The 13688-nt window shown below is 42.1% G+C and overlaps 1 protein-coding gene across 1 annotated transcript; it reads right to left on the bottom strand.

Moving 5' to 3' along the window:
• Positions 1–11998: 11998 nt before the first annotated feature.
• On the bottom strand, positions 11999–12964 carry LOC116872761 (olfactory receptor 10AC1-like). Its single transcript, XM_032866267.1, has one exon. It carries the CDS (start codon positions 12962–12964, stop codon positions 11999–12001), a length of 966 nt encoding a protein of 321 aa, XP_032722158.1.
• Positions 12965–13688: the final 724 nt, after the last annotated feature.

Genomic DNA, 13688 nt, shown 5'->3' with positions numbered 1-13688 from the left:
TTAATGCCCATCACTCATTTAGCCCAGTCCCTGCTCACCTCCACCCTCAGTTTGTTAAGAATCTATGGTTTGCTTCCCTCTCTCTCTTTTGCTTTTCCCTTCCCATATATTCATCTGTTTTGTTTCCGAAATTCCACATGAGTGAAATCATGTGGTATTTGTTTTTCTCAGACTGACTTATTTTGCTTAGCATAATGCACTCTAGCTCCAGCCGTGTCACTGCAAATGGCAAGATTTCATTCTTTTGATGGCTGAGTAGTATTCCATTGTGTGTGTGTGTGTGTATGTGTATGTATGTGTATACATACACATACATGCATACACACATATACACATACACACACCACATTTTCTTTATCCATTCATCAGTCAGTGTACACTCAGGCTCTTTCCATAGTTTGGCTATTGTTGATAAGGCTGCTATAAATATCAGGGTGCCTGTACCCTGTCTAATCTGTATTTTTGTATCTTTTAGGTAAATACCTTGTATGCAATTTCTGGGTTCCAGGGTGTTCTATTTTTAACTTTTAAGGAACCTTCATACTGTTTTCTAGTGCGGCTGCACCTGTTTGCATTCCCACAGCAGTGTAAGAAGTTTCCCCCTTTTCCACATACTCACAAACATCTGTTGTTTCCCGTGTTGTTAATTTTAGCCATTCTGACAGGGTGAGGTGCTATCTCATCTTGGTTTTGATTTGCATTTCCCTGATGCTGAGTGATGTTGAGCATCTTTTCTTGTGTCTATTAGCCATCTGGATGTCTTTGGAAAAGTGTCTATTCATGTCTTCTGCCCATTTCTTGGCTAGATTATTTGTTTCTTGGGTGTTGAGTTTGATAAGTTCTTTATTGATTTTGGATACTAGCTCTTTATCTGATAAGACATTTGGAAATATCTTGTCCCATTCTGTAGGCTGCCTTTTAATTTTGTTGATTGTTTCCTTCCCTGCCTAGAAGGTTTTTATGTTTTTTTTTTTTTAAGATTTAATTTATTTATTTGAAAGAGAGAACACGAGATGGAGGGGGTGGGACAAAAAGAGAGGGAGAAGCAAACTCCCCATTGAGCAGGGAACTCAACGTGGGGCTCCATCTCAGGACCCTGAGATCATGACCTGAACTGAAGGCAGACATTTAATCGACTGAGCTACCCATGTGCCCCTGGAAGCTTTTTATCTCAGTGAAGTCCCAATAGCTCATTTTTGCTTTTGTTTCTCTTGTTTCTGGCAGCATATATGTAGCAGAAGTTGCTATGGCCAAGGTCAAAGAGGTTATTGCCTGTGTTCTTCTCTAGGATTTTGATGGATTTCTGTCTCACATTTAGGTCTTTAATCCATTTTGAATTTATTTTGGGGTATGGTGTAAGAAACTGGTCCAGTTTCATTCTTCTACATGTTGTTGTTCAGTTTTCCCAGCACCATTTGTTGAAAAGACTGTCTTTTTTCTATTGGATATTTTATTCTGCTTGTCAAAGATTAATCATACAGTTGTAGGTCCATTTCTGGCTTTTCTATTCCATTTCATTACTTCATTTGTCTGTTTTTGTGCCAGTACCATACTGTCTTGGTGACTACAGCTTTGTAATATAGCATGAAGTCCAGAATTGTGATGTCTACAGCTTTGCTTTGCTTTTTCAGGATTGTTTTGGCTATTTGGGGTCTTTTGTAGTTCTGCACAAATTTCAGGATTGTTTGTTCTAGCTCTGTGAAAAATTACCACCAACACTTTAGAAGAAAGGTGCTAGTCAAACTAGTGCTACAAATAGAAAGTAAAATTTTTCCTTCGCACATTTACTTCTATCCTGTTGAGCCTTGTAAACTCAATTTTTTCTAGTTTTCCCTTTTGCAAAATACAAGCTGTTCCAACAGTTCTCTGTATCAAAATCAAAGTGTTTTATGCTGAGTTTGGGATTTTGTGAGACATTTTGGAAGTATCTTTTTAGAAGCTTCCATGGCTTCCATGGCTTTGTTACCCCTCAAACTTTGCATTAAGTGCAGAAAGCTTCAGAACTCCTGGCTCATGGAGCTGTGGAGGGCAGCTGGGTCTAGCCCACAAGCAGAGGCTAGATTCCAGCTCAGGAAGCCTTCTTCCAGCCAGGTGAGGTGGGTATGGGGACATTGAGGCATCAGGGAAGTTATAAAAGAAAATGAGTATAGGGGCTGGGAATGATTATCAAAGAGCAAATATGGGTCCAGAAGCTATCCACAGAGATAAGAACCCCTTCTCATCTCGCCCCTGCTCCTATTAACAGTGAACTTACTGCTGGTGTCATAAAGGATGGAGATGGAAGGGTCTGTCTTAGAAACTGCCTTATAGACTTCTTCCCTCTCTCCATCTATCTCCAAGTCCAGTGGGCGAAAAATATCCAAAGGAATTCCCTCAGCTGCCATAAGAAAGTCACCTGACTTTCTTACTCCGTTCTTGCAGATGGGGGTTCAACTTCTCCTCATCATAAAAAAGGAAAAAACTTCGTTTGCATTGTATTGAATTATTTTCCAGGAATTTCATCAGCACTATCTCACTGGGGAAGGAGAAATCGAGGCTGAATTGGGCTATATAAATTTTTCCAGGGTCAAATATTTCCTAAATCTGACTCCAAGGGTTCTGACTCCAGCTTACATTCGATTGGATCTTTGCATTTATTAATGGCCAAATCCAACCATCTAGGAAAAGTCTATTCTTTTCTTTTTAAGTTGAAGTATAGTTGACACACCGTGTTATGCAGTTTCAGGTGTTCAGTGTTGTGATTCCACAGCTCTGTACGTTATACTTTTTTCACCACAAGTGTAGACACCATCTGTCACCATACAATGCTATTACAATAACACTATGTTTCCTATGGGGTACCTCTCATCCCCATGACTTACTCATTCCATAACTGAAAGCCTGTACCTCCCGCTCTCTACTCATTTTTGTCCATCCCCCCATCATTTTGTTCTCTGTATTTATGGATCTGTTTCTGCTTTTTTGTTTGTTAATATTTTTTTTATTTTTTAGATTCTACATATAGGTGAAATCATATGGTATTTGTCTTTCTCTGACTTATTTCATAGCATAATAACTTCTAAGTACACCCATGTTGTCTCAAATGTCAAGGTCTCATTCTTTTTTTTTTTCATTCTTTTTCATGGCCGAGTAACATTCCATTATATCTACCTCATATCTTCTTTATCTGTCCTTCTACTGATGGACGTAGGTTGGCTCTTTTAAGAATCTAGTGGGAGCAGTACTATAATCATTATTACCACCACACCATCAAACATGTTTAAAATCCTACACTACCAGTTTGAGGTAGCAATAAGATCGGTGGAATGATTTTGAAGGCTTCTGCTTACGAAAAAGATACTCATTTAAAGAAAAAAAAAGATACCTATTTTGAACACCCTTGAAAAGCAATTTTAAGATACCTAGATTGTCCAAATATTTACTCCAAATTTCTTTCCAAGAAAAACAACAAGACTGTTTATTAAACACTATTAAAGCTACCATATTATTTTTAAAAATCAAGTATGTCACATAAGTTATGTTTTTTAAATTATCTATATGTGCCTTTTATGGTTGGGAGCCTTACATTCAAATTAGGGACGGTTTATACCCATTTAATAAGACTTTAGAATATTTATTTCACCACATCAAATTGTTTAGAAAGTTTATTTTTTATTTTTATTTATTTACTTATTATTTATCTTATTATTATATTATAAATTTTGTATTTATTATATTACATAGAATATATTAAATTATAAAATAATTGTGTGTATTATGCATCATATATAATAATAAAATTATGAATTATAAAAATTTTTAAGTAAATTATTTTATTTATTTTTAATTAATTATTTGTTTATTTTTATTTTATGATCCATTTTTGGCCACATAGAGGACTAATTTAGTGACAATTTTTGGATAGAGAATTATCTGCTGATAATACTGTTCTTTTAGGAAAATGTAATTTATAGCATGATACACCACCTGAAGATGTAAATTGCCAGGAATATCATAGGTAAATATTTTTTGAAATAGTTAAGTGTGAATTTCTTCTGCTGAAGCTTTTAATTTCAACTACTCATGCAGCAAAAACATTTTTATCGATGATAAGTTAGTTTCAGTTTTAGAAGTGACATTAGACAAAGCTGAAATAAGCCCATATTTTGCAAATATAATCACACCATACCTGAAACTCCTTAGACTTCCTTTTCTAAGGATTGCATCCACCACATGAACTGTAAATCCCAGTGCACTGACAGGTGATTGATTTCACTGTAGAGTGTGATAAATTGAGGAAGTGAGGGCTACCTCATATGTCACACAGCAAGCCTTTCTAAAAATCACCCTAAATGTCCTTTGATTTTTTTCCTTGAAATCCCTTTCCCCATTATAGCTACCTCTTTCCCCATAGCCTAGGCTTCCTCAGCCAGATGCCCATGTATTAGTTTGTTTCTGGAAAGAGCAGTGTGAAGAAGCAGGCATCCCATGTAGAGAAGGAGATGATGGAAGGATCCAGGTTCTCAGGACAGGTCTGGTATCCAGTGCCCAGCATCATACGTGGTCTATCCTAGAAGCAGAGGCTTGCAGTCTTCACCAAAGCAGTCTGCTGTGTGGTGTAGGTAGGTTTCTGGCTTCACTGACAACATACCCAACTTTACAGCCCTCCTAGGGATTCTACAGGTCTTTCAATAGCCATAACAAATGATTTTTTTTTTGCTTAAATTGCTTAAATTACAGTAGTGGATTGTTATTATTTTTTTTAGTGCAACCAAAATGCTTACTGATCTACCTGTTGATCTCAACCTCAATCCATAAGCCAGGTCTCAGTCTTTTCAGACATTTCACTTTACTAGGCTTCTTACCTCAGAACTCCCTTATTATGTAAGGAGAGAGGCAGAAAGCAGTCCAGAAAAACAAAAACTGCTTCTCAGTTCATCCAGGAAAAACAATGACAAAAAATGAGAGCAAATATACAAGAGCTTGTAGACAGACCTACCCAAGATATACCCAAGTAGAGATGAAAAGGGTAGAATGCAGCCTGCTTTCTCCTTTTCCTGTAATCCCAACCAGCAACCCCCTTGCCCATGCTCTACTACATATACACCCTCTTTCCTCTAATATGCGTATGCCGTTTCAGGGTATAGGGCTTGAGGTGTAAGGGTACAGATGTTCTTTGCCTAGAACAACTTTGGGACTTCAGTGTTCAGTCCTGCCGTCAGAAGATATCCCCCATTAATGATGCTTTAATGGCAGACACTGTTTTAGCACATTTCCTGTATTAACTTTAATTTTTACATCAGGTGATGTGAGATAGGTACTAATATCAATTCCAGATTATCCAGTGAAGACACACAGGTCCAGGGAGGTTAGAGTAACTTGTCCAAGGTCACAGTTAGGAATTCAGGGGCCCAGAATTCAGACATAAGTAGCCTGGCACAATGTCCCAGTGATGGTCATAGCGCTGCCACTTTTCTCCAAGAGGGTCTACCTTGCCTCTATAGCTGCCATGTTCCAGGAATGCTCCGGTGAAAGGCTTAACTTTCCTCTTCATGGATATGTGTTCAATTGTAATGATAGAATGGATTAAGCTCGTTTCCTTTGATGTTTCCCACAAGGATAGTGACTCCTATAGGGAGCAGCTGAAGTTTGGAGGCAATGTGGACCTCTGTGATAAGGCCCTAAGACTAACACACCAGCAACAGCCAGAAGAGGAAACCGACCCTATAGGGGATGTGAATACCTGATGATTAAGGAAGATTATATGGCTGTGAGGCCTTCTCCTATCATTATGAGATGAATAAGGTGCTTTTACCCATTGTCAGGAGGCATAGACATCTTAGTTGTCTACCATGTGGAACTGGAATGTCAGAAACTCTAGCTAAAGATTTAAGTCATTAATAGAATGGCTAAACTGTTATCTATGTCTCAAATTTCTTGAAGACTTGTGGCCCCCACAGAGCTACACGAGTATTAGTTCTGTAAGTGGGCCTTAAAACTAGATGTAGGAAACAGTTTCACATGCAGAGGAATTTCATTAAAGGTAAATCAGCATATTCCATGTTTACGTCACCTCCTTTTATCCAGTCTGCATGACCACATTCTAATTCTCTCCCCTCTGCCTCTTCTAACCTGCTTGTCCTGGTATCTGCCTAGCTTGTGGAAATGTTCACTGACAGCAAACTGTGATTCTTAGTGATCTAGCCACCTCCCCTCACTTAGAACTGTCCACTTCAAGGGTAAGACCTCTTGCCATCAGAGAAGTGGGAATTTTCCTATCTTAAAGATGTTTATATGCTCGAGTTTAAGCCATGGCAGAGAGTAGCAGTAAGAAATGTATGAGTGTTTGAAATGGGACCTGGAACTCAGGCGGAAGAATTACATTTAAGTGAGAGGGGGACAACCTCTCTGAAGGCCTGCAGTCACTCATATTGAGGAGCAGGAGTTCTCAATCTTCGCTGCACCTCACAATTACCTAGGGGGCAGCTTTTAAAAATTCCAATGCCTGACCTTCACAAGACCAATTCAGTCAGAATCCCTAGTATCAGGTTCCAGACAGCAATATTTTTAAAGGACTTCCAGTGATTTCAGTGTGCAGCCAAGTGAGGGACCCACTGAAATCGATGTATTTGTGGTTGGAGGATAATTTCTGGCTGAGTCTAAATCTGTTAAAATTCCAGTGGCACCAATGTGAAGAGCTGTGAGAGCTTCTTCAGCAGTTCTAAGTGCTCACAGATCTGTATTTGAGAAGTTACACATGCTGTCTTAGAGTCTGTGTCTTTTATTTTCTATACTTTATGTTCTGACTTCTTGGGGGCCTTGCTGGTTGAGGATAGGCCTCCTGCCCCTCCCAGAGCTAGCTAATTCCTTGAGATACCAAACCAGCTTCCTGTGACTGTGCCTTTCATATGCAAACTGACCAGTCCCAAACCCAGATCCTCAACTACACCCTTCATCTTACTCTTCCTGTACCAAACCAGCAAGTTGCCTGTCCTGTAACCCCAGGGCCAGGTCAGCTAAACCAGACAGCTAGAGACCCCTCTGATATATCAGAGCCCCCTGAAATTATTCAAACTATCCAATTAAACTTGAATAAGGAAAGCTCAAGCTTTCCTACCTTGCCTTGCCCATTCTTTCCCACAGAAATCACAAGAAAGTCTCAAGGCCCTGCTTTCCCTTCTTTCTGCCTCCCGACTGACCCATGCTTTCCCATGTGGTCCTTCATGGTGTGATGCATCCCTTCTCTTGGGAATTGTAACTAATAAACTCCTACTGTCAAGGGCTAGTTGTCTCTCTCTCTGTTACCTTACTGTATCGGATGAAAAAAAAATCCCAGGTGCAAATCTTGAAGCATTTGAAATCCACTGTTACTTCCCACTCCAGCAGGCGATTAAACATGGTTTGATTTGGTTCTCCATATTTCTTCGTGTTGGCTGAGGCCTGGGAGACATTGCACGATCCCTGAGTAGACGGCATTTCTAGATGTGGGGTTTGTTGTTTGCCTTCCAGGACTTGCACGTGCTGAGGCCTTTGCTGAGGTTTGTACAGGTGAATTTGGTGCTCTATGGGCTGGATTAGACATCCTTAAAGACATCTCTGGTGCCAGTACCATGTTATTCTAGAAATAGTAGTATCATTTGGCACTGTTAACCACTCCATCCTTGAAATGCTCTTTCCTTGACTTTCATGACACCACACTCTCTTTGATTCTCTTCTACTCTCCTGCTTGCTCTTAAAAAAAAAAAATTATCTGTGCATTCCACCTTCTCTGCCTAGCCTTTATTTTTATTTTGAAACCATTTATTGAATAAGTAAAATATATGTATGCAAGAAGGGTATTCAATGAAGAGTAAAGGTCTGTCCCACCCTATGCTCCAGTTCCTCAGACTTTTAATTTGGTTACAATAGTGTATGTATGTGTAAAACATACAGGACATATGCAGACACATGATATGTACATGCGCACATTCTATGTGTTTTTATAAATAAATGCTATCATACCGTAACACTGACTTATTCACTCTTTCATTCAACAATGTACTAGAAGCTAAACATGCCAGACACTGTCTAGGAACAGGAAATACTGTTGTGAGTAGACCCATTTTCATAGAGTTTATATTCTGCTGGGAGGGACAGGTAATTAAAACATTAAAAAGAAAGAAACATCATTTCAAACAATGAGAGATGATTAGAAATTAAAGCATGATAATGTGGTGGAAGACAGAGAGGCAATATTATATGGCATGATCAGTGAAGCCTTCTACAAGGAATTAGTATTTGAGTCCAGACAGCATCTGAATGACAAGGAGCCAGTCTCTGAAAATTGAGGGAAGAGCCCAGGAGTGGAAATCACAAGTAAAAAGGCCAGAATCAAGGATGACTGCAATGTATACTATTCACCTTGCTTTTTCACTTGACAACACGGAAGAGATGGCTCCATGTCTGTCACTGTTTAAACTGCTTTTTCTTTTCAGCAACTGTATAGGATTCCATTAAATGGATAAACCATAATGTACTTAACTGGTCACATATTATTATTTAAATTTTTTTTTTTTTGGATCCAAGCAATTTTGACAGGAATATTTTTGAATATACATATTTGCCCGTAAGACAGATACATTGGTAAGGACATACCCGGGAAGTAGAGTGATAGGAACAAATGATATGTGCCTTTAATTCTAATTGATATTTAATTGATGTGTCCAGTTGCCCTCTATAGAATTGAACAACTGTGTACTTTCAGCAACAAGGTATGGGAGTCCATATTTCACCCTTAAATTGTGTGTTTGCCCTTCGAGTATCATCTAAATAAATGCTCCAAATAGCATTTTAAAATTTTATTTTGAACTTCTCTCATGAATGAGGTAGAAACTCTTTTCCTATGAGTAAAAACCACTTGCTTCTCCTTTTCTGTGACAGTCTATCCATACCCTTTGCCCATTTCTTCTTTGTGATTCTTCATCTTTTTCTTACCAGTTGGCAAGAATTCCTTATGCATTTATGAAATGGGCCTCTTCCATATGTTAGATATGGAAGTTCATCTCTTGTTTCATTTTGTTTAAGGTAGTGTCCCATGAATCAAGCTGTTTTACATCTAGTTAACAAATTATGTGTTTTGTGTCATGCTTAGTCAGTCCATCCTTCAGTGCCACTGTTCCTCACGGTCCTTTTGTTGGAACTGCTCTGATCCTCCTGTCTCTTCTGTTCTTCACAGCCGTGTCAGTTGCTACTAAGCCGGTGAATTCCAAATATGTTTCTCTAGCCCACATTCTCCTCATTTATACCCACCTGCCAACCATATAGCTCCATACCCCATGTCAACATTATCCATACTGAATTCACCATCTCCACCTTGTCTGGCCCTCAACCTAGTTATTCTTTCTTTGCGTTCCATCTCAGGGGGCCCGGTCTGCCATCTTCTCCAGGTAATCTGTGTCATCCCTGACTCCTCTTTCTTTTTTATCCCTAAGCAATTTGCACTAAATTCTGTTATAGCTACCTTCTAAATCTTTCTCTACCCTGTTCACTGTCCTCCATTTCTAGTACCACTTGCCTAAAATGGGCCAACATTATCTCCAACCTGTGCTTCTATCCAGGCTTCCTAGAAAATATATTTTTTGTCATGTCCTTCCCAGTTCCTTCTTAACACAGTAGTCAGTGTTCAGATTGGATCATATCACTTTCCCCTTTGAACATCTTACTGCTTTTCCTTCTTTACCTCTTCCCTGCCCACCCACCCCTTCTCTTTTCTCCTCTTTTTTCTTTAGAGTGAAGCCCAAACTTTTAGTATGGCTTGAAAGGCTTGTGTGCTCCAGTGCCTCTAGCATAATCTCTTAATACTTGAAATACTTAGCCCTCCAACCACCCATTCTTACCAATTAGAGTCAGTCCCATCAATAAGCTCCTGGAATGTATAATGGTCTCTTTTGACTTGGTGCATTTGTACATGCTTTTCCTCTGCCTCGATGTTCCTTTCCCAGCTGTCTTTGTTTGGCTCAGCTATCCCTTCTTGCACTTAGGTCCTAACATATCACTTAATCATAACCTTTTCCTGATGCCCCTACCACCCCAACTCTAGGCTAATTTCTTCCCACAGGGTCTTATATTTTTCCCATCATGGTACCTGTCACATAATATTGCAATGCATATTTATTTGCCTGAGTCCCCTATAGATTTCAAATTACACATGGGCTTCATCTTCATTCCTTCAGTAATTTGGGTTGAGGTGCTCAAAATCCTTGGCATTTTGATCACAGTTGAATCCTTAACTGTTAAGTTCTTGGCATGGAACCATCACTCAATAAACAGCTATTTATTACGCATATGGATAAATGAATAACTTCTGGGATTTTCCCAGTGTACCCTAACATTTGTACTTAGGGTTTTGTGCCAGTTTTTCCCCTTTAATATGCCAAGATATTCGAATGTAACATTGTTTAGAAACAGTCACATCAAGGGACTTTATCTTTTTTGTTGGTTTTACATCACAATGTAGATTAGTAATTCTTTAGTAATTAATTCTAAATTAGTAGTTCTTCCTTTCAGTGTCTCCTCCCCGTTTCTTTGACAGCAGTATTTCCTCCAGACCATGGGTGGATTAAAGTTCCTTGGTACATTTCTACCCTGTACCACACACTGGACCTGTCCTTGCAAAGCTTGCTCTAGTTCCTCTCTACTCACAAACTGTTAGTGAGGAGACAGTTTTTAGCCAAGCGGGTGCAGGCCTTTATCTCCATGATGGAGGGTAAGAAGTCTCTATGATTCAATGAACAGGCCCCCAAAATGCTTGTTCTTAAGTAACAATTGTTTCTGTATAAAAGTAACATCCATTGAGAATGATTAGAAATCTGGAAGATACACAGTCAAGAAAATAAAAATGATCCAAATCTCATCATATAGAGAACAGTTATTAACATTTTGGTGAGTGACATCACCTACTTCATGGTCCCAGTGTACATCTGTAAACTCAAGTCTACCCTCCTCTGGAGCCTGTGTTCTGGATTACTGGACCTGCCTCAATCAGCATCTTCACAGGTTTGTCCTGGCATCATTTCAGCCCCACAAGTTCAACCCAGAAGCCTCCATCACCACCTTTCCAACTTGCTCCTGCTCCTGTGTTCTCTTTTTCAGCAAATGGCACCACCATGTACCCAGTGACCCAGATTAGAAGTGCTCCTTAACTCCCTTTTCTTTCACGCCTCCATATCCAGTCAAGGTTCTGTAGTTTCCACGTCTTGCATATCTCTTGACTCCATGTCCCTAATCCCATGCGTCAGTCCTCTGGTCCAGACTCCATCACCTTGTCCAGACTCCATCACCTTTCTCCTGTAATAGGGCAGAGCTCCCCAGACAGGCCTCCACGTGCCTGGATCCTTCTCCATACTGTGGCCAGAGGGAGGACACAGGAACAGCAAGTCAACAGCTCACTCTGGGAATTCACTTCTTTCCACTGTTTACAGGGTCTTTCCCCCAATGTCCCCGCCCCTGTTGGACCCTTGTAGCTTGGGCCATTCTTTATCCTCCTCTTCTGATTGGCCTCGACTCAACTTCCAGTTCTCCACTTAGTTACCCTTGTTTTACAAGAAGTTTTCCCTGACTCCCTCTCCTCTCAAAAAGTCTACCACAGGACTCATCCTCAGGAGCCATTCCATCCACTGCCTCTTCACCCTTTCTGTTCCCATCTGTGAGCCCCAGTGGCCAAGAGTTGTGCCTTCTTCATCACTGTGAGCCCATCACCCTGCACAGGGCCCAGTGCATGGCGAGAACCAGCAAGTGCTGATGGGGCCACTGTCTTTAGGTCTAGGGTCTATACCTCACTGTCTTTGGCCATTCCTCAAAGGAGGGGCTGGAGGATGGATCACCTGCTGGGAGACTCTTCTTTTGTGGACACTTTTCCAGGTTCTCTTTCCCCAATCCAGTCCTTGAGTCCCCCCTGGTGGCGTTCCTGACACAGACACCTCCTGACAGAGAAAACTTTAAGGAGCAGAGCTGCCCCCTCTGGCCTGGTCCCTGCCTGCTGTCAGGGCCCACACAGACCTTGTCCCTGCTGCCCGCGCCCCAGCACCCTGCGGATGGCAGCAGTGATTTCGCGGTTGCGCAGGCTGTAGATGAGTGGGTACAATAGTGGCGTGACATTGGTGTAGACAAGTGCAAGTGTGCGGTCCCGCTGCGGGGAGTAGCTGGACTTGGGCCGCACATACATGAAGGTGGCACAGCCATAGTGCAAGAAGGTGACAGCCAGGTGCGAGGCGCAGGTGGAGGCAGCCTTGCGCCGGCCCCCAGGGGAGCGCAGGCGGTGCAAGGCAGCAGCGATGGCGCCGTAAGAGGACAGGATGAGCAGTGAGGGCAGCAGCAGGAGCACCAGGCAGGTGCCCAGCAGGGGAAGCTCGTCAACGTAGCTCCGTGTGCAAGCCAGGTCCAACAGTGCCGTGATGTCGCAGAAGAAATGCACCAGCAGGCGGGAGCCACAGAAGGGCAGGTGGAAGATAGCCACCGTGAGCCCCACGGACACTGCCAGTCCCCCAAGGCAACAGGCCAGGGCCAACCTTGTGCATAGCCCTGGGGTCACTACTGCAGTGTAACGCAGCGGGTGGCAAATAGCTACGTAGCGATCGTAGGCCATGGTGGCCAGCAGGAAGCACTCGGCCCCACCCAGAGCCACGAACATCTGCATCTGAACAGCGCAGCCAAGAAAGGAGATGGGGCTGCCCCCGCCAGGGCCTGGTGCGGCCAGGTCGGCCAGGGAGCGGGGCACCACCACCAGAGTGTAACAGAGCTCGATGGCTGACAGCTGGCACAGGAAGAGCAGCATGGGCGGCCGGCTGGGCACTGAGGCCACGGCCACAAGGATGAGCAGGTTCCCGCCCAGGGTGGCTAGGTGCACGGCCAGTAGCAGCAAGAAGAGCACTGGCCTCAGGTGCGGGAACTCAGAGAAGCCTTGAAGGAGAAAGCCACAGGGCATGGTGGCATTTCTGGAGCTGTCCATGCACTGGCTTGCCCAGAGGTACCTGTAGGGAAAGAAATGGGGACAGGGAGAGCTTGAAGGTATAGCTCCTCCGCCCCACGGGTTGAGGAAAGGCTAGATGGAATTTAGAGGGTGGGAGGAAGTAGTGGCTGCAGAGAGGGGGTATGGTTCCTAGGTGCATTACCAGCCTCCCTGACACTCCTTCCCACCCCCACACACTTCATATTGGCCTTTTATTAACTTGTGTAGTTTTGCCTGCCTCCTGGACTAGAATTCTCAACATGCTTTTTCCAAAGAAGCCTTAAATTTAGGCCCTTTCCTTACAGTGTATCACTCTTGACCTCCACTTACAAAGGATTCCCTGCTTTCAGACCCTAGTTGTTATTTGTTGGGTCCTGTATTGCCAGGAGTATTATGCTGCTCTCAGCCTCAGCTCCTCAAGGCAGTGAGTGTGTCTTTATATCCTGTTTCAGTTTCCTCCTCCCTGCCCTACTCTATCACTTTGAGCTGCTTTCTGTGGTGTGTCACAGAATCACAAAAACAAGATACAGATGAAGACCTTAGTGATAATCTCATACAACCTCATGATTTTAGAAAGGAAAATAAAGCTGGTGGGACATGTCTAGGGAAGGCTTAACCGCTCACAGAAAGCTAGGAACAGAATCTGCAATCCTGAGGCTGAATGTAGAACTTCCCATGATCCCATAAGTAGCCAAAAAAAAAAAAAAAAAAAAAAAAAGTCACT

Source organism: Lontra canadensis, unplaced genomic scaffold, assembly GCF_010015895.1.
Source record: "Lontra canadensis isolate GAN:19392208 unplaced genomic scaffold, GSC_riverotter_1.0 scaffold2, whole genome shotgun sequence".
Classification (NCBI taxonomy): domain Eukaryota; kingdom Metazoa; phylum Chordata; class Mammalia; order Carnivora; family Mustelidae; genus Lontra; species Lontra canadensis.
The sequence above is the reverse complement of the archived record's forward strand: the minus strand, read 5'-3'. Positions and strand labels throughout refer to the sequence as shown.

Excerpts from the sequence above, each read along its gene's own strand:
- LOC116872761 (XM_032866267.1), bottom strand. The coding sequence starts at position 12,964 with ATGGACAGCTCCAGAAATGCCACCATGCCCTGTGGCTTTCTCCTTCAA.